Source organism: Polypterus senegalus, chromosome 10, assembly GCF_016835505.1.
Source record: "Polypterus senegalus isolate Bchr_013 chromosome 10, ASM1683550v1, whole genome shotgun sequence".
In the NCBI taxonomy this organism is placed as follows: domain Eukaryota; kingdom Metazoa; phylum Chordata; class Cladistia; order Polypteriformes; family Polypteridae; genus Polypterus; species Polypterus senegalus.
In genome coordinates, this window is record NC_053163.1 from 2031534 (window position 1) to 2053142 (window position 21609).

The window sequence follows — 21609 nt, forward strand, 5'->3', positions numbered from 1 at the left end:
TTCTCAAGGACTGCATCTGAAAGAACTGGGGCACATTTTTGCCCACCTCTTCTGCTTGGTTCCAGAGTAGCTAAAAGAGTGCTGGTTACTGTGAAGGGGGACATAGTGTACTCAGCATGTGCATTTTAAGAATGAATAAATACAGGCATCGGTTAATGATGCTACTCGTAGTAAAATATGAATCCATCCAGCCATTTTCATAAAACATGCATCCATCTAACAGTTTTTATATAGTAGTAAGCTGTGAGTTGATAGGAATAGATTTTTGCTAACAGGGCAATAACAAGGTGCTGGTCATTTAGGACTGGTCGGGAGTCATCAAAGTACACATATGCTATGATCAGATCAGGGTCTAATGGAGCTTTAGTGGATCTCGATTGAGATTTTCATTGGCTCGGGCCCAGGGATCCTACTTTTGAGTTATGTTCTGCCATGGCTTGTAATAACAGACAGATGTGTAGCTCATATCGTAGAATTATTTTTTCCTAATGATGCTTTTCTTACATTCTGTGTTATTTTATATAGTCTACTGCATGAGATTCATCAAACGTTTATTTATAAGGAACTTTAAAACAACAGAGTTGAAGCCAAAGTGCTGTAGAAGGACAATAACCAATAAATATAAAAATAACGACAGGGACAAATACAAAAATGAAAATGGCACAAGGGAGGAAATAAACCACTAAGGTGAATTAAAAGCCAAACAGTAAAAATGAGCTTTTAGAAGAGATTTAAAAATCAATAATGAAGGATCCACCCAAATATTTAAAGGTAACATGTTCCATAATTTCAGAGTCAGGAGAGAAAACGGCCCTTCGTGTGCTCAACAGATCTCAGAGACCCAGCAGGAAATGTAGGGGCTAATCAGGTCAGATAAATATCCAGGGGCCAGACATTTTAAAACTTTAAAGGTAATTATAAGAATCTTAAAATGAATCCTATACTTAACAGGAAGCCAATGTAATGCCTTGAATATTAGGGTAATATGATCACATTTTTTAGATGGGCTGTGGCATTCTGATCCAATTGGAGGCAGGAGAAAGAAGCCTGACTAACCCCAAAATAAAGGGCATTACAATAGTGAAGGTGTGATGAGATAAAAGCCTGTATGACTTTCTCAAAAGACAAAACAGCCTTTACCTTGGATTGGAATCTCAGGTGAATGAAACTAGACTTAATAAATGAATTAATTTGGCCAGCCATTTTAAAATCCCCATCCATGATTACTCCCAATTTTCTTAACCGACGTCTTCACAAAAGGTTCCAGTGGGCCAAGACAACAAGTTCCACTTGGATGAAATATAAGAACCTCTGTTTTACTCTCATTAAAACTTAAGAAATTTGTGGCTATTCATACTTTAATGTCCTCCAAACAATCTAATAATAATTTTACCTGATTACTATTGTTGCAGTTTAGAGGCAAGCATATTTGGGTATCGTCGGCATAGCAGTGAAAAGAAATGCCATGTTTTCTTAAAATGGACCCTAAAGGGAGAATATACAAAGAAAAGAGGAGAGGGCCCAAAATTGAACCATGAGAAATGCCACAAACAAATGGTACTGAGGATGATGTACAATCACCAACCAATGGTAACAGAAAAACTTGTATTGCATAGGTGTGATTTAAACCAGCCTAGTGCAGAGCCCTTAAGACTAACATAATGCTCCAAGCGAGAGGTCAATACCAAAGACTGCTGTTAAGTCTAAAAGAACAAGAATCACAGAATTGCCATAGTCAGTAATTAAAAGATCATTAAAAACTTTTAAAAGGCCAGACTCAGTACTATGAAGCCAGATTTTCTAAATGTTCACAAAATAGTGCAAGAATTCCTTGCAGGCATCGGTGGAGGGGGTCCAGCTTATGAATCTGGTGTTAAAGAGCATACCATGGTTGCGGCAGTTCTTACAAACAATATTGGAAATGCATTTAGACTTTTCTGCCTTAAAAATTGACTGGTATCTGACCAAACCTCCCTTCAACATGTCGAAAGATACCTGAAGCCCATCCTTCTTCCATTTCCTCTCAGCCTTCCAACATTCACGTCTGGCTAATCGAGTAATGTCATTCAGCCAGGGTTCGGATTTTAACTTAGGTTGCCAAGATTTAAGAGTGGTAACAGTGAACAATATATTTAGACAGGTTGAATGAAAAAGATAGGTGAGCTCCTCAGTATCATGACAAAATGGACATCAGCATCAAATTTAACCCCAAAATACCTAGCCGTGGAGGAAGTAATCCTCCGCCGACAACATGCGAGGGAACTGAGTTTAGGCAAATAATGATTCATAGAAACTTCAAATAAAATACAGTGGTGTGAAAAACTATTTGCCCCCTTCCTGATTTCTTATTCTTTTGCATGTTTGTCACACAAAATGTTTCTGATCATCAAACACATTTAACCATTGGTCAAATATAACACAAGTAAACACAAAATGCAGTTTTTTAAATGATGTTTTTTATTATTTAGGGAGAAAAAAATCCAAACCTACATGGCCCTGTGTGAAAAAGTAATTGCCCCCTTGTTAAAAAATCACCTAACTGGGGTGTATCACACCTGAGTTCAATTTACATAGCCACCCCCAGGCCTGATAACTGCCACACCTGTTTCAATCAAGAAATCACTTAAATAGGAGCTGCCTGACACAGAGAAGTAGACCAAAAGCACCTCAAAAGCTAGACATCATGCCAAGATCCAAAGAAATTCAGGAACAAATGAGAACAGAAGTAATTGAGATCTATCAGTCTGGTAAAGGTTATAAAGCCATTTCTAAAGCTTTGGGACTCCAGCGAACCACAGTGAGAGCCATTATCCACAAATGGCAAAAACATGGAACAGTGGTGAACCTTCCCAGGAGTGGCCGGCCGACCAAAATTACCCCAAGAGCGCAGAGACGACTCATCCGAGAGGTCACAAAAGACCCCAGGACAACGTCTAAAGAACTGCAGGCCTCACTTGCCTCAATTAAGGTCAGTGTTCACGACTCCACCATAAGAAAGAGACTGGGCAAAAACGGCCTGCATGGCAGATTTCCAACCACTGTTAAGCAAAAAGAACATTAGGGCTCGTCTCAATTTTGCTAAGAAACATCTCAATGATTGCCAAGAATTTTGGGAAAATACCTTGTGGACTGATGAGACAAAAGTTGAACTTTTTGGAAGGCAAATGTCCTGTTACATCTGGCGTAAAAGGAACACAGCATTTCAGAAAAAGAACATCATACCAACAGTAAAATATGGTGGTGGTGGTAGTGTGATGGTCTGGGGTTGTTTTGCTGCTTCAGGACCTGGAAGGCTTGCTTTGATAGATGGAACCATGAATTCTACTGTCTACCAAAAAATCCTGAAGGAGAATGTCCGGCCATCTGTTAGTCAACTCAAGCTGAAGCGATCTTGGGTGCTGCAACAGGACAATGACCCAAAACACACCAGCAAATCCACCTCTGAATGGCTGAAGAAAAACAAAATGAAGACTTTGGAGTGGCCTAGTCAAAGTCCTGACCTGAATCCAATTGAGATGCTATGGCATGACCTTAAAAAGGCGGTTCATGCTACAAAACCCTCAAATAAAGCTGAATTACAACAATTCTGCAAAGATGAGCGGGCCAAAATTCCTCCAGAGCGCTGTAAAAGACTCATTGCAAGTTATTGCAAACGCTTGATTGCAGTTATTGCTGCTAAGGGTGGCCCAACCAGTTATTAGGTTCAGGGGTCAATTACTTTTTCACACAGGTTTGTAGGTTTGGATTTTTTTTTCTCCCTAAATAATAAAAACCATCATTTAAAAACATTGCATTTTGTGTTTACTTGTGTTATATTTGACTAATGGTTAAATGTGTTTGATGATCAGAAACATTTTGTGTGACAAACATGCAAAAGAATAAGAAATCAGGAAAGGGGCAAATAGTTTTTCACACCACTGTAGGCACGTGATCAGAAAGCACTGTGTCACTTAATTCCATATTAATCATTAAGGACAAAAGCAAGCGTGTGGCCCGATTTATGAGCAGGACCAGTAACAAACTGAACTAAAGTAAAAGAATCAAGAAAATGTAAAAAGTCGCTAGCCTATTAGCTTATTAAGACAACACACACATATTGAATTCCCCCACACGAACATATTTTAACATAAGACCAGATAAAATGTCAGAAAACTCATTAATAAAATCCTTATGATTTAGGCAGGCAGGGTCAGTTGTTTCAAGCTGAAAGATATTTAGTTCAAAGCTGGAATACATAACTCAAAACAAGTGCCAGCAGTTAAGTTGTTGTTTTTTTTTTTTTTTAAAGGAGGCAACTCCACCTCCTCAACCCAATGTTCTTGGTGTATTATAATAAATACAGTCCAGTGGTAAAAGTTTTTTATAAAAGAACTGGAATCTTCAACACCCATCCAGGTCTTAGTCATACAAAGTAAATTCAGTCTGTGGGACGTTTAAAAAAAAGTGAAGCAAAAATAAATATTTTATTATTTAAGGATCGTACATTCACAAACGCAGTCTTTGTTGTAACCGGGCTGCTTGCTGAGCATGACAAGTAGGTCAGAGGTCGTGGTGATTCACCCTGATGCTCCAAACTTGGGGCGAGAAACACTGGACAGGCATTGACTCCTCTTCCGTAGGAACAGGTGGAAGAGAGTTGTAACAAGGTTCCAAGTGACGATACAAAAGGTACCGACCTGAAAAATGTCCAGCTAGTGGTCCTGGAGAAGATGCCAAGGCAGATTTCAGTCTAACCAACAGGCCACTATGCCTTCCCTGTCGGTGGCAGAGACAGCCCTGACGATTCCTCTGGAATGAAGGAGACAAAACACGGTACAGGCGCATAGGTAATCCATATAAGAATGTTGGCAATGAAAACTGCGATGAATACTGTCCCACTGGTTCAACCTTGGTTAAACATTTCATGGTAACTCCAGGAGAAAGTGAAGTTTGGCGATTATAGATTAATACGGAGTTGCAAAGGGTGGCAGTGTAGTGAAAAGAGCATACAAGAGTTTCACTGTACTTTGTACAAAACAATAATTCTTAAGTGAAATGATTACACAACATTGTATTTAATAATAAAAAAAGCCTTATTTAAGAACCAATCATCTCATTTCTGCAAGGGGTCAAACTATGGGGTGTAAGGAGAAACCCTGACAAAAAAAGACAAAAATGTAAACTTGCTGCTCTTCTTGCACTGGGTATACCAGAATTTGACTATAGCCACAATGTTCAAGCTAACATTTTATGAGGAGCATATTTATTATGCATATTAGTTTATTAGATTGACATTGGACTGACAAAAGGCATGGGCTTGAAATGTTTAGTATAATAAATTGCATTTATTTTTGGATCATTTTGGCATGTTATTTTCTTTACTCATTTTCCATGATTATTCTTTCAACAGAATTGCCTGATAATTTTAACATGGCACAGTGTGATGTAACAAATGTGTGACTAAGCATGAAAAGGACAATAAGGTCACCAAGCACACTGCACAACAGCTATCGCTGCAGGTAGATAGTTGTAGATACAGTATTTAGCTCTTAGAGAACACCCTTTAAACACTGTCCATCTTAGCTGGAAATATTATAGTTGAGGCTAAACAATTCATTGTGGTTGAAAACCTCAAAGGTGAACTACACTGGTAATTTCTAGTCATCTTACTTCCTTGTAAGGCAGCTTACAGGGAATTGTGTCTTTTTCCCCTTTCCGTGGTCCAGAATAAGTAGGCTACTTTGAAACTGCAGTCTCATTATCAAACATATTGCTAGCTGTTCCATTGTTTTACTGCTAGCTCCTGTGGTTAGGGTATTCACTTTTTTAAAATATACATGTCAATGAAAAATGTTTCTCTGATTTTTCAGGTAAGGAAGGCAAAGTAGTTCTACTCAGTAATCAATGTGCCAGAGAGTGGCGATATGTTTCTTTCACTTTACTCCATACACCTGATTGTAATAAACCTATAAACCTGGAAAATGATATATTGTTTTCCTTTCTCACTTTTATTGATGCTAATGACAGAGTTCTTCCTGGACTGACACTACATGTGAAGTGCAGAATACATCAGTCTTTACTGCCCTCTTCTGGAGGCTTGGAAAATTTATCTTTTAGTTTCTTCCATATTCCTTTTTTTGCATCTTCTATTTGTTGCAAGTTGTCTGTGAAAGAAAATAATATATATATTGATGAAGGTTATTTGGTATATTTTCATACATATTTAAAATCAGCAGTTTTAAGATGCAGGAAGGATACATTTAATTTTTAAAAGATCTTGCTTATGGGAATGCAATATGAACAAAGCTTAAATAGGTAATTTGAGTAGGTTAGAAAATTGCTATATGAATGTAATTAATTATTAACTAATTGATTTGATATGTTTAAGGAAGTAAGGTCCAGCAGCTAGAATTAAGTGAAGCCTTATGTGAAATCTTAGAGTCACTAGTTGTACAGCATAGTGCAAACAACTATGAGTTAAATTAAATCCTTATAGCAACTGTCTAAAAAAAAAGTCCTTTAACAACCAATGTTTATTTCCTATGGCATCACAAAGGTCCTTCATGAGCCAAAAAAGACTTTGATACACTGAACCATTGAACAGTAAAATATTTAACAACACAACACCCACAGAAAGACATCAACAAACCAAACTCTCACCTGTGTTTAGCACCATTCTGCACTCCTCAGCTGTGACACCAGTGAAGTTGGTATCTTGAAACCTGGGAAACTAAATAAACAAATTTGGGATTTAGTACAATCATTTGAATACTGTATATGAAAATATTATGCACTAAATTATACAAAATACCAAGTTTTCTGTCAGCACAATAGTGACTTTTCTGTGATGTAATTTATATTTTACATTTGAAGCCAGCATACATTTATTAACTCTTGAAAAACATTATAAATTAGTCTTAGTAAAACAAACTAAAATTGATTTTTTTTTTTTTTCATCCAAAACAAATTTGTGTGACAGGAATGGGAAAACTTCATGCAATTTTTAGAACTGGATTGAGCACAAGGAGGCCCAAATCATAATAAGACAAAGAGAGGTTGGGAGCATGCGCTGATGGTGCATTGCCACACCCATCACATGTCAAACCACCTGGATTGGGACCCGAGTGCAGTGGGTGACACCTCAGCACCACACTGGAAGAGAGTGAGGTTTGTTACAGTGGCTTCAGTGCCAATCCTGCCAAGTTAATGTCAGACCCAGGACAAAGTAATTGCAGGTTAAGGTGCCTGCTCAACGGCCCAAACGTAGTATAGTCACTCCCGGGGTTTACGGGATTTGAACTGGCAACCTTCTGATTGCCGGCGCAGATCCCTAACCTCAGAGCCACCACTCTGCCCCATAATAAGACAGAGTTTAAGAAACTAATAAAACACAAAAATGCAAAATACAAAGCCTAATACAGGAAAAGCATCCACCTCTGAGCCTTACTAAGCCTATTTTAGGGTGGGGAGGCCTCGTTTACTTACTCAACTCTAATGTAAGCATTCTCTTACTCCTCCATAATGGCTCACTTAAAACTCTAGTCTTCTCACTAAAATAGTACTTGTCACCAAGGTTATTATAATTAACTAATACTAAAATCAAAACTGAAACTATTAATAAAAAAAAAAAAACATTTTAGTAAACTGAAATAAAACATCAAAACCAAAATGAAAAACTAAAAGTAAACAAAACTACTAAAGTAGCTGAAAAGACTAACTGAAATTAAATAATTTACTAAAAGTATGTCTAGTTTTTGTAACAACCAGACTTGAGCAAGGGCTAACCTTGGCTGCAGAGGTCTTGAAATTAATCAAAATATATTAATAAGAATTTCATATTAGTTTTTTGAATAAATATTCCTGCCGTTAGTCTTTAACCCTTATAACTTTATTTACTTTAAAAGAGAAATTCATCCACTATGTGCCACCCGCATAAATTCATCCACAGAATGTAGGCTTGTGAAGGAGGGCTGGTGTTGACATAGCATTTGCAGTGACAAAGCATGGTGAATACTGGCGCATAAAGGGTCTGAAGAAGAAAGTGATTTACTGTACGAGAATAGTGACAGTTCTTCAGGAGCTGATAGTGACAGCATGACTGATTCTGGTTCAAGTGTTAGTGAAGAATACCAAGGTGATGGTTTTCCTTTGAATGTGCTTTCAAAGCTGCCGTTCATTGGATCTCCAGGACTGAAGAGAGGAGTATTAGGTACAGATACTCCCTTACAGAAGTTCAGTCTGTTCATAAACTGCGGCATGTTCGCTGTAATTCTGTCTGAGTCCAAGATACAGTATGTACACAGAAATAAATAGAGCAGCACACACAAAGCCAAATTCTATGCTGCATGAGTCTGATGTCAGTTATTGTGAGCTTTGAATGTCTGTAGTCGGAATGTGCTGGTCAATAAAACCTTTACTGTATGGACAGAAAAATCACGTGTGAGTAACGTTTCAGATTATTTCTCACGTGTCTGCATTTTGTTGACAATAATTCACCCACCACTTCGCACAGGAGAAATCCTTTTTGAAAATAATACGGCACTGATCGAGAGACTGACAAGGTCAACATACAAGATCGGCATAATGTTGCTGACTAATCACTTTTGCTTTAAAAAGACTGGTTAACAATGAAACAATATAAACCTTGTAAAATTGCTGAGCTGGCAATGTCTCTACTGAACTGCAGGTAGGTAGGTGAAAAGAGTCTGCCAAGTGGTGAAAAACTACCCCTACTAAATTGTTTTTATATTTATTCTGCATTTTTTTTTTGGTTTACATTCACAGCTGAAATTACCTGATACAGTATTGTGAAAATAATCCAGTAACAGAATTAAGTTTTAAAAATTTAAAAATCTCTCTTAAAATAGATAGCTGAAATATCATACTCTTTTTACTCTTAACATTAGCCATGTCATACGTATTCCATATATATATATATACAGTGCATCTGGAAAGTATTCACAGCGCATCACTTTTTCCACATTTTGTTATGTTACAGTCTTATTCCAAAATGGATTAAATTCATTTTTTTCTTTAGAATTCTATACACAACACCCCATAATGACAACGTGAAAAAAGTTTACTTGAGGTTGTTGCAAATTTATTAAAAATAAAAAAACTGAGAAAGCACATGTACATAAGTATTCACAGCCTTTGCTCAACACTTTGTCGATGCACCTTTGGCAGCCATTACAGCCTCAAGTCTTTTTGAATGTGATGCCACAAGCTTGGCACACCTATCCTTGGCCAGTTTCGCCCATTCCTCTTTGCAGCACCTCTCAAGCTCCATCAAGTTGGATGGGAAGCGTCGGTGCACAGCCATTTTAAGATCTCTCCAGAGATGTTCAATCGGATTCAAGTCTGAGCTCTGGCTGGGCCACTTAAGGACATTCACAGAGTTGTCCTGAAGCCACTCCTTTGATATCTTGGCTGTGTGCTTAGGGTCGTTGTCCTGCTGAAAGATGAACCGTCGCCCCAATCTGAGGTCAAGAGCGTTCTGGAGCAGGTTTTCATCGATGATGTCTCTGTACATTGCTGCAGTCATCTTTCCCTTTATCCTGACTAGTCTCCCACTTCCTGCCGCTGAAAAACATCCCTACAGCATGATTCTGCCACCACCATGCTTCACTGTAGGGATGGTATTGGCCTGGTGATAAGCGGTGCCTGGTTTCCTGCAAACGTGAAACCTGGCATTCACACCAAAGAGTTTAATCTTTGCCTCATCAGACCAGAGAATTTTGTTTCTCATGGTCTGAGAGTCCTTCAGGTGCCTTTTGGCAAACTCCAGGCGGACTGCCATGTGCCTTTTACTAAGGAGTGGCTTCCGTCTGGCCACTCTACCATACAGGCCTGATTGGCGGATTGCTGCAGAAATGGTTGTCCTTCTGGAAGGTTCTCCTCTCTCCACAGAGGACCTCTGGAGCTCTGACAGAGTGACCATCGGGTTCTTGGTCACCTCCCTGACTAAGGCCCTTCTGCCCCGATCGCTCAGTTTAGATGGCCGGCCAGCTCTAGAAGAGTCCTGGTGGTTTTGAACTTCTTCCACTTACGGATGATGGAGGCCACTGTGCTCATTGGGACTTTCAAAGCAGCAGAAATTTTTCTGTAACCTTCCCCAGATTTGTGCCTCAAGACAATCCTGTCTTGGAGGTCTACAGACAATTCCTTTAACTTCATGCTTGGTTTGTGCTCTGACATGAACTGTCGACTGTGGGACCTTATATAGACAGGTGTGTGCCTTTCCAAATCATGTTCGATCAACTGAATTTACCACAGGTGGACTCCAATTAAGCTGCAGAAACATCTCAAGGATGATCAGGGGAAACAGGATGCACCTGAGCTCAATGTTGAGCTTCATTGCAAAGGCTGTGAATACTTATGTACATGTGCTTTCTCAGTTTTGTTTATTTTTAATAAATTTGCAAAAACCTCAAGTAAACTTTTTTCATGTTGTCATTATGGTGTGTTGTGTGTAGAATTCTGAGGAAAAAAATGAATTTAATCCATTTTGGAATAAGGCTGTAACATAACAAAATGTGGAAAAAGTGATGCGCTGTGAATACTTTCCGGATGCACTGTATATTATTGTTGCAATAGGCTGGCACCGGTCCAGGGATTTTTTCTACATTGCATCCAAAGCTGCAGGTACAGGCTCCAGGTTTCAGAGATCCTGCTCTGGATAAGCGAGTCTGGAAAATATATATATCACTCCTAATCTCAGATGCTGTTTCACTCATTTTGTGGCTGTCCGTACTCCCTATTACCTGCTCTTTCTCTGCTCAATAAGGGTTTATTGTTTTTTTGCATGAGCTATTCAAGTCTCATTGCCCCTAATCAGCACTACATGCTTGTTTTTCTTTGTTTCCCTCAATACAGCTAGGTGGGTTCTGCGCACTGATTCAAGCCTAACAACTCTGTTCTTCCTAAGCCCGCATGATTTTCATGATCACGCCTGTCAGACTGCAGTACAGTACATTTTCTAATTTTTGATATCTTTTCAGGCCTGCAGGTGGCAAAATTCTGTCTATATATTTGATGTGCTTGTGATGGAAACTGAGACCAATACTGCTATTAGAAAATAAAGCCCAGTATGGGAGATTTTTGAATACTTTATTGAAGGCATTAATTGTAAGCACACTGTCTTGCAGCAGAATATGTTGTGTGCTGTAGACATTTAGAGTAAGAAAATCCCCTCAAACGTTAAAATTCACCTAAATTCTATCACAAATTGGCCCATTCTGGGCAAGAAAAGGAAAAGATGAAACGTGCCAACAGTCAGCGCACATTTGTTCAGCACAAATGACATAGAAAATATTTTAAAAGTTATAAAAGTGTTCATATTCTTCAGTATCTGGTTTTGATTATGCTTGTTTTTATCAGCCAAAAACAAAACCAGATAGTAAACCATGTAGTGTAGCAAGCTTCCATTAACATTACATTCATATCATATCCAGAACCTGTTAAGTGTAAAGTTCTGTCTGATTATGACACAAAACTAAAATGTATAGTAGTTCTTTAACGCTACCATAATTACTAAAACTGAAATTAATATAATCGAAATGTCTTTGTGAAATAAAAACTACATTGAAACTAAAAATACATGATGCAGGAAAACTAAAACTAAGCTAAATTTCCAAGTGAAATCAAAAATAATATAGAAATAAAAAGGCAAAACTGTAATAACCTTGCTGGTCACAGCTTACCTCATACTTCTACCATAAGCTAAACATTCTGGCTTTAAACCGCCTCCTGGGATTAGAAGTGACCTTTCTTTTGTTACATGGACATCAGACTCCATAAAAAAGCCAAGTCTCTAAGAGACACTATTGGCTGCCTGCCTTAAAAGTGCAATACGGCCACAGTCCTGCCATTCAGGGACTGCTTGATGCCTTCTAATAGGCTATATAATTGTGTCTAGCTCTGCCAGTGCTCACCTTTGAAAGTGCAAAATGGTTCCAGCCTCTCCTGACTTGAAACTAGTGCTGCTTCCTGCAGACCAGAAGATATTCTGCCCATCCTCTGTGGTCTTTAATTTTCCCTGAATGGGAATTTCTGGCAACTGACATGTAACATCGTGGAGGAATGTTATGTGCTCACAACTGTGGTGTAGTAGCTAATGCACTATACTCTAAACCTCATTACGTGACAGCCATGTCTGTGCTCTAATTGTAAAACAGCTGTAATATAGTCTAAACTTGCTTAGCTGCGCTGTATACCAGTGTCATCCACATTTAAACTAATAAAAACATTACAGTGTTCCTCCCATGTCGCACCACATTCTCTCGAGGTGCTACAGCCTTTCATCCTGCCACCCCACCCAACCTAACAAACACTGCCCTGCACTTTATGTTGGTTTAAATCCCCCTCCAGTGAGTTTCTTTGTGTTAGCACCAAACTAGTTCCACTACATCTCCTGTGCCACATTTTGTTCCCTGCCATCACAACATCTTACAAAGTGACAAATGATTTAGATTTCAATATGAGTCAGGTAAAGCTATTTTTACATTATTTTTTTTTTTCCCCCAATTACACTTACCTTGCTCTTGTAAAAATTGGAGTTAATACGAGCTAAACTCTCATACATTTGATCACACTTCTCTGGGTCTGCAATCTGAAAAAAGTAGAATAAGGTAAGTGAAGTGGTTCTTCTATTGTGTGTATTATATGAACTGGCAAACACAAATACATATAAAGAAGCATACATAGATTTGTTCAAGATTTTTGGCACACCACTGCAAAGTACCTTAACCAGCACAGGGTTATAAAAGTATTAGATACATAGAACTTTATTTGTCCCCAGGAGAAAAGTTGGCTTTTTACAGGAGCTCTTTCAGTAAATACATAAATAGGTAAATAAATAAATGTACACACACGAGTCTAAACTCACACCAGAATGAACAACAAGAAAGAAAATAAAAATGTATGTCTTCATAGTCACTGTGAGGCATTGAACGCACATTTACTACAGCTTTGAAAATCCTTTCTTTAAAAAACTGCAAATCCTATCTGTAAGAACTGATGATGTGATGTTCATGTTGGAAAAAGTTGTGGATATTAAGGGTGCTTCCCCACTATTTAGCCATATGTTTTTATGATATTAGCAATGAATCCAGGGTGGCCGTCACGTGACAGCTGTAGAGCATTTGCTGGACAAAAATTTAAAAATAAATTGGTCACTAAAGAAAACTGTACAAGCACCACAACTTGACAGAAATCTACATAAAATTTGTTAAATGCTCTAAGTGGTGTGGCACTGCAATGCCTACCCACTGATGAGCCGATTTAGGTTACCAAGAGCCATTCTCTCAGACTTATGTGCAGAAATGGCCGCGGCATCAGAAAGGCGGACTGTCCTAAGTTCATATTCTGGTTTAAATAACTTTAGCTTTCTGGCAACAGGCACCTACCAGAGGGAACTTGTCTGGCAGCTCAGGAGCATCTCGGTCAAGTTTCAGCATCATTATGTGTGCTCAACAGTCGCCTCCCTGATTCTGATCTTTGCTGGGTGAACACACCTGTGACTGGAACGACTCTTACCTCTGCTGTTCATTTTCTTTGCCCCACTTTATGATGCTAACTGGCCATTTGATTACATTCACTTTTGGTATGATTAATGTCTGGTCTTGAACAGAAATGCAATCCATTCAGCTACTAATCAAAATATTTGCTTTGGTTTTAGTTATGATATGAAATTTATGTACATGAACTGAAAAATTGCATACTGTAATAAAAAGCAATCGATCATTTGGTTGATATAGCTTTAATTATAACACAATTAAACCTTACCAGAATTAAACGCAGCATGTGCATAAGCATTGCATTGCAATATGTGTTAACAAATTGGACCGCATTTACATTGGCATGTGTAATATTCCATTAGAACGTGGCGCTCTGAAATAAATAGTTTTGGATTTAAAACTGCTATTTGGAAATGTCGAACTGTGAAATAAAAGCGGTCTTTAAAAATAATGCAATTTTGAAATATCTCCCATAATCATAATACAATTATGACATTCAATTTCATAATAATTAGTTGACTTAAATACGCGTTTCACAATTTATTAAAATGTACATATATCGCTGTACTTTTACATGTGATTATTTCGTAATTCCCATTTTACTTGTTTTAGTTTTGGCACAAATGGTATTCCACTTTACTAGAACCCGTTAATTATGCAAATTGTGTTTAATCAGAATCGTGATTTGAACACAATCTTTATGTTTCACTCATACAGTATAGCAGTAAAAGAATCGATCCGTGCAGCACACACTTAGAAATTTGAAAATGTGTTCATTACGAAAAGCATAATATTCCGATGATATTCCACGTTCGCGAGCGCCCTTAGCACGATTATAGCTTAAACATTTAATTAAGTAAGGAGGACAAGTCTGCCTAACAAAGTAATTCAAGCACCTTGTATGTTAGCACTGTGTAAATGTAATGTGTATAATGAAATGAGTGTTTTACTTGAATTTCAGGAGCATTTTAAAATCCTGTAATGCCAATTTAAAACAATAAACAGAGTGGGTTAACACAAACAAAACTCCAGGGAGACACACACACAAATAAATAAATAAATGTCATAAGGGGTAACGCGGGATTATTTATGCAAGGTCAACCTATTGCCCCGGAAGTTATTTTCGTAACCTTGGCTACTTTAAAGTTAGTCTGATGTTTCCCAAAAACGAAATTTCGGTTATCGTCGCGCCTTCCAATATAATGTACCTGTGTGTTTTCTCCTTCGCGGAACGCAACTGCTATTCGTTGCCTCATAAATGTACCCAAATCTCGATCCTGCTTCGAGGCATCTCTCGGCCATTCTTCGCAGAGCCGCAGAAACCTTCGGTAACGGGTGGCGGCCATTTTTCGAATGCTTGGTACGGAGTGCGGCGAGGGATAAACTACACATTCTTTTACAACTCCGTCAAAAGCATGAGTAATAATCGGGCATCTGTAATGGCTGCTATGTCGCCGCTATTGATGCTACTCTTTGGAAGGTACAAAAGTTATGCAGGCGTGTGCTTAAGAGATAGCAGTTAATAATAATAATTAACAACTTAACGCCCTTTTACAATGAATTTCACCTTCCCTTGCCAGGTGATTGGCAAACATCTAGGGAAATAACTGAAAAACACAAAGTAATACTCAGAAATTCTATGATTTCGTGACCTGAGAAGCACAGAGAGAATTACGCTAGGTAACTCACGTTTTATTTGGCAAAGGTAATTTAAAAATGTTATCATTGTGTAGCATTGCTTCTAGTAAGGGTGATGTAGGTGAAGATATCGCATTGGTGCCCCAAATTCCATGCCAGGGTTGCTAGGTACTTCAGTCAACCCCCATCAGATCCACCAATTCTTTATCATTTAGTCATTTTCATGCTTAATAAAAACTGTTGAAAAAACTATTGTACAGAAATATCTTATCACCTGTCCAAGTAAAGTATGTTGTCAAGCAAGTTACCTTTAGTACATTTGTACTAAAATATTTTAAATTACTATTTTTATTTTTTATTTTTTTTATTTTAATAATAATAATAATAAAATACATTTTATTTATTCATAGGTGCCTTTCTAAACACTGAAGGACACCGAACAATAGAAACTGAACAATAGAGAAAACACACATTATTAACAAAACTAAAATATAAAATCAGACAGAGCAATTGTAGTCAAAGAGAAAAATCAGTCTTAAACAAATGAGTTTTAAGTTTAGATTTGAAATTGAGAATGATTCAATATTTCTAAGCTCGGAAGATAATGAGTTACAGAACCGGGGAGCAGAGCAACTGAATGCAGTTTCTCTGCTCCCCATGGTGGTAAGACGGACGAAGGGGACAGTTGAGTGGATGGAAGAAGAGGAACTAAGGATGTGGGAGGGAATTGCAATGTGCAGGAGGTCAGACAGATATGGAGGGGCAAGGTTGTGGATAGCCTTAAAAGTTAACAGAAGAATTTTGAAGTCAATGCGGAACTTGACCGAGAGCCAGTGAAGTCGGTGCAAGACATGAGTGATATGGTGAATAGAGGGGTTCTAGTAATGATACGGGCAGCTGAATTCTGGAGCAGTTGAAGCGTATAAAGAGATTTGCAAGAAAGACCAAAGAAAAAGGAATTACAATAATCCAGACGAGAAGTGACGAGGCTATGAACAAGGATAGCAGTGGTGTGGGGAGTGAGGGAGGGGCGAATATGATTAATGTTACGCAGGTGGAAATATGCAGACCGGGAGATGATATTGATGTGGGACTGAAAGGATGAAATACTATTAAGGGTGACACTCAGACTCTTAACCTCTGGGGAAGGGGAGACCGAGGAATTATCGATAACAAATGAGAAATTATCAGTTTTGAACAATGCTGATTTTGTACCAATGAACCTCAGTTTTGTCACTATTTAATTTAAGAAAAATTGAAGAAAACCAGGATTTAATTTCTGCTATGCAATCAATAAGTGAGGAAGATGGAAAGGAAAAAAGAGCTGGGTGTCATCAGCGTAACAGTGGAAGCTAATGTTATATTTACGAAAGATATTGCAGAGGAGAAGGAGGTAAATAATGAAAAGGAGGGGCCCCAGGACAGACAGAGCCCTGGGGGACACCTGAAGTAACAGCGGTGGGTTGGGATGTGAAAGTTTTAAGCTGAACAAACTGAGTGTGGCCTAAGTGATAGGATCTGAACCAATCTAATGGAGTTTGGGTAATACCAATCAAAGATAATCTATTAAGAAGAGTAGTGTGACAAATAGTATCAAAGGCTGGGGGACATTATCTCCCCTGTTACGCTAGATGAAGCCCCATCGGTTTCCTCAGGGCTTCATGGGAGATGGAGTCCTGCTGCTCAGCCCTATTGGGTCCTGTGGGTGCCACCAGGGGATGCTGCAGGGCCTACAGAGCCCTGCTTCGTTGGGCTCCCACCTTACCTGAAAGTGCTTCCAAACCAAGCATATGAAACACCGGAAATACTCCAGGGTATTACATAAAAGGAGCCAGCTGCCATTACTCCAGGAGCCAGAGTTAGGAGGAAGGTGACAAAGCTTGCTGGAGGAGGAGTGGAGGTGGACAGAGGCAGAGAGAGAGAGAGAGAGACAGCAGGGGAAGAAAAGACAAGAAGACAAGTAATGTGTGCTCCTTGGTGCTTTATACTATGTATTGCAGTTGTGTGAAACTCTTTGGAAAGAGTTTCCCACAAATAAAAGCCTTTGTGTTGTGCTAGACTTGTGCCTGTGTCTGTCTGTGTCGGATTTGGGGGGCTGGAGCGTCCCCTTTCAGAGCCACAATAGTTAACTGATTAAAAAGGTTATCTTAATACATGTAGTAAACAAGTTAAAACATTTTGCTGATACGTGTAGTTAACTGGTGAAATGGTTACGCTGATATGTGTAGTTAACTTGTGCAAAAGGTTGTGCTGAAAAACTATTTGCCCCCTTCCTGATTTCTTATTCTTTTGCATGTTTGTCACACAAAATGTTTCTGATCATCAAACACATTTAACCATTAGTCAAATATAACACAAGTAAACACAAAATGCAGTTTTTAAATGATGGTTTTTATTATTTAGGGAGAAAAAAAAATCCAAACCTACACGGCCCTGTGTGAAATAGTAATTGCCCCCTGAACCTAATAACTGGTTGGGCCACCCTTAGCAGCAATAACTGCAATCAAGCGTTTGCGATAACTTGCAATGAGTCTTTTACAGCGCTCTGGAGGAATTTTGGCCCACTCATCTTTGCAGAATTGTTGTAATTCAGCTTTATTTGAGGGTTTTCTAGCATGAACCGCCTTTTTAAGGTCATGCCATAGCATCTCAATTGGATTCAGGTCAGGACTTTGACTAGGCCACTCCAAAGTCTTCATTTTGTTTTTCTTCAACCATTCAGAGGTGGATTTGCTGGTGTGTTTTGGGTCATTGTCCTGTTGCAGCACCCAAGATCGCTTCAGCTTGAGTTGACGAACAGATGGCCAGACATTCTCCTTCAGGATTTTTTGGTAGACAGTAGAATTCATGGTTCCATCTATCACAGCAAGCCTTCCAGGTCCTGAAGCAGCAAAAGAACCCCAGACCATCACACTACCACCACCATATTTTACTGTTGGTATGATGTTCTTTTTCTGAAATGCTGTGTTCCTTTTACGCCAGATGTAATGGGACATTTGCCTTCTAATTTTGGTCGGCCGGCCACTCCTGGGAAGGTTCACCACTGTTCCATGTTTTTGCCATTTATGGATAATGGTTCTCACTGTGGTTCGCTGGAGTCCCAAAGCTTTAGAAATGGCTTTATAACCTTTACCAGACTGATAGATCTCAATTACTTCTGTTCTCATTTGTTCCTGAATTTCTTTGGATCTTGGCATGATGTCTAGCTTTTGAGGTGCTTTTGGTCTACTTCTCTGTGTCAGGCAGCTCCTATTTAAGTGATTTCTTGATTGAAACAGGTGTGGCAGTAATCAGGCCTGGGGGTGACTACGAAATTGAACTCAGGTGTGATACACCACAGTTAGGTTATTTTTTAACAAGGGGGTAATTACTTTTTCACACAGGGCCATGTAGGTTTGGATTTTTTCTCCCTAAATAATAAAAACCATCATTTAAAAACTGCATTTTGTGTTTACTTGTGTCATATTTGACTAATGGTTCAATGTGTTTGATGATCAGAAACATTTTGTGTGACAAACATGCAAAAGAATAAGAAATCAGGAAGGGGGCAAATAGTTTTTCACACCACTGTATATTTAGTTTGTATATTTAGTGATTGTTGTAGGTGCCAAGGTGGACAGGATGGCATCCCAAACAGGAAGGAGGGTGGTTCCCTAACCAGCTGGGAGGCCAAAGGGAAGAATATGGGTGGACAGGCGTCCCGACCAGAGCAGTCACAGATTCCTTTCCTGAAGGACTGTCTATTGGGGCTATGAAGTCCCCCAAAGTGTCAGATGGCACTATCATTCGGGTAGAGCTTCCATTTGTACACCCGCAGGCCACCTAGGGAATTGTAGTCGTTGTACATATGTGCTGCTAGAGGAAGCTGTGAGGACTTGCATATTTAAAGGAGATTCCGCCTGACCCGGAGGTGCTTCCAGGATGTAATCATGTGACACCAGAAGTGCTCTCAGGTCTGGCATAAAAGGAACTGTTCAACCTCATCCAGCCGAGCTGGAGTTGGGAGGTAGAGGTCAAGGCTTGCCTGGAGGACAGTGAAGTAATTACTATATTGGATGGTGCTTGTGACTGTGTGTTGAAAGAATAACATGTGGAAGATATTTAGTCATTTTGCTTGACTTCTCATTGTAATATAAAACACAAAATACTCAATCACATTAAACAGTCTTTTTAATTGATTGATGTTAAAAAATGCAAAACTAAAACCACTGTGGTTAAATGTTGTATAACAATAAAATGTGAATATATCTGATATTTTCAATAGGCACTATCCTACCCAGATAGTAGACATCACGATCACCAGCATTATTGAAAAATGCATTGAGATTACTGGTGCTGAACATGTGAAGATACTGAAGTAGCTGTATTGTGTTATTTACAGTGGTCAGAGAGATTTGTAGATAGCCACAGTCTTCATCTTGGAGCTAACATACCTTCAAGACAGTTTCTGAAAAGAAAACTACTTCATTGTTTGGGATTCAGTAGATGTGGAGTCACTATGATGTCAAAGAGGAATGGCAGGCACACGTTGTTCACTTCAGTAGTGTTTGCTAACGTATATAAAAACGATGAATGCTTATGTTACACCATATGGGTTGGATTGCCATTAGAACTCAACAGCAAAATAAATTTTCTTTTGTAGAGAGAGAGGCCTTTCTGTATCCTCTTACTGTGCTATTTAGGGTTGCAGCAGGGACGTGCGGTCAGGGGAGGCATGAAAACTAAAAAAAAAAACTAATAATAATAACGTAAAATAAATTTGTTCACTGGTCTGTGCTATAAATGTGTTTTCTGTATACTGTAATTCCAATTACTTGGATCATTTTTTGGTCAAAATCGCTGAACTTTCCTGTTCAACACGAGGTGCGTAGCGACGAGCCTCCCCTCACCTCGGACTGACTGCGCTCTCCTTCACACACGGGGTTGATGTGTGCGAGTGGCGCGTGCCTGTTGCTGTCTCCCTTTATGCCGCCAATATAATGTTTGCACGTTTATTATACACTCTGACTTTCCACAGTCTGGCTAATACAGTATCCTTAATGAATGTGTGTGACATATTTAGTCTTGCTGATCGGGCACAAAACCGTAGTGAAAAGGCAGAAGGTGAGGCAGACAGTACCGTGCCACACCAAAGGTGCATATGAGCCCAGCAGGTGATCATTGTTGCTGTTTTTCTATGCAGAGGCTGTGGGCACCAATAAGTTAGCGATATCAGAAAGTCAGGTGCGCTGCAGCGGTCTGTTTATTTTTATTTTTTATTCCGACTGACTGCCAAAATGTCAGATTAAGACTTTTAAAACTAAAGGAAAATAAGGAGGACTTTTGCAAGAAATTGACAGACATTTTCGTGGAGAAGGAATAGGCGCATGGACTTCATTTACAAGTGAAGGTAAGAACATAAACGGGTTTCAATTTTATAAAAAATTGAATCAGACTAAGAAAAAAACAATCCAATACTTAAAAACTAAATTCTGACCTTAAATAAAATATTATTTTGTTTTTCTTGTTATACTTTTGTTGCAGTCTGTATTCAAATTGATTAAAGCATCAGAATTAAAAGTTTTTAAAACAACCAAATATTTCAATTAAGGTCAAAATTGAAATCTGTTTTTTATACACCACTCTATATTTTCATTTGTATTGAATGAGTGTGAATTGTGGAATTGTAATGGCAAATTTAGAATGCATGGAGGGTGAGGAGCAAATGCGTGCTCTCTGCTCTCTCTCATCGCTATAAATGTAACTTTCTTTCTCAGCCAAATAAGTTCCTTACCTCTTCTTTTTCTTTCGGCTGCTCCCGTTAGGGGCAGCAACAGTGGATCATCTTCTTCCATATCTTTCTGTCCTCTGCATCTTGTTCTGTTACACCCATCACCTGCATGTCCTCTCTCACCACATCCATAAACCTTCTCTTAGGCCTTCCTCTTTTCCTCTTACCTGGCGGCTCTATCCTTAGCATCCTTCTCCCAATATACCCAGCATCTCTCCTCTGCACATGTCCTAACCAATGCAATCTTGCCTCTCTGACTTTGTCTTCAAAACGTCCAACCTGAGCTGATCCTCTAATGTCCTCATTTCTAATCCTATCCATCCTCGTCACACCCAATGCAAATCTTAGCATCTTTAACTCTGCCACCTCCAGCTCTGTCTCCTGCTTTCTGGTCAGTGCCACCGTCTCCAACTCATATAACATAGCTGGTCTCACTACTGTCCTGTAGACCTTCCCTTTCACTCTTGCTGACATCCATCTGTCACAAATCACTCCTGACACTCTTCTCCATCCTGCCTGCACTCTCTTTTTCACATCTTCCACAATCTCCATTACTCTGTACTGTTGATCCCAAGTATTTAATCTCATCCACCTTCGCCAACTCTACTCCCTGCATCCTCACCATTCCACTGACCTCCCTGTCATTTACACACATGTATTCTGTCTTGTTCCTACTGACCTTCATTCTATGTGTGTGTAAAGAAT

At 39.0% G+C, this 21609-nt stretch overlaps 1 protein-coding gene across 1 annotated transcript; it reads right to left on the minus strand.

Annotated features, from left to right (window-relative positions):
• Positions 1–5302: 5302 nt before the first annotated feature.
• LOC120536456 (ubiquinol-cytochrome-c reductase complex assembly factor 2) lies at positions 5303–14880 on the minus strand. Its single transcript, XM_039764814.1, has 4 exons — positions 14705–14880; positions 12515–12589; positions 6640–6709; positions 5303–6143 (listed from the first exon to the last, which is right to left on the minus strand). Exons 1-4 carry the CDS (start codon positions 14840–14842, stop codon positions 6049–6051), a joined length of 378 nt encoding a protein of 125 aa, XP_039620748.1. The 5' UTR covers positions 14843–14880; the 3' UTR covers positions 5303–6048.
• Positions 14881–21609: the final 6729 nt, after the last annotated feature.

Coding starts and splice junctions, on each gene's coding strand:
- LOC120536456 (XM_039764814.1), bottom strand. CDS start 14,842: ATGGCCGCCACCCGTTACCGAAGGTTTCTGCGGCTCTGCGAAGAATGG. Junction 12,590..14,704: donor GCGAAGGAGAAAACACACAG/GTACATTATATT, acceptor TACTTTTTTCAG/ATTGCAGACCCAGAGAAGTG. Junction 6,144..6,639: donor CAGAATGGTGCTAAACACAG/GTGAGAGTTTGG, acceptor TTTCTTTCACAG/ACAACTTGCAACAAATAGAA.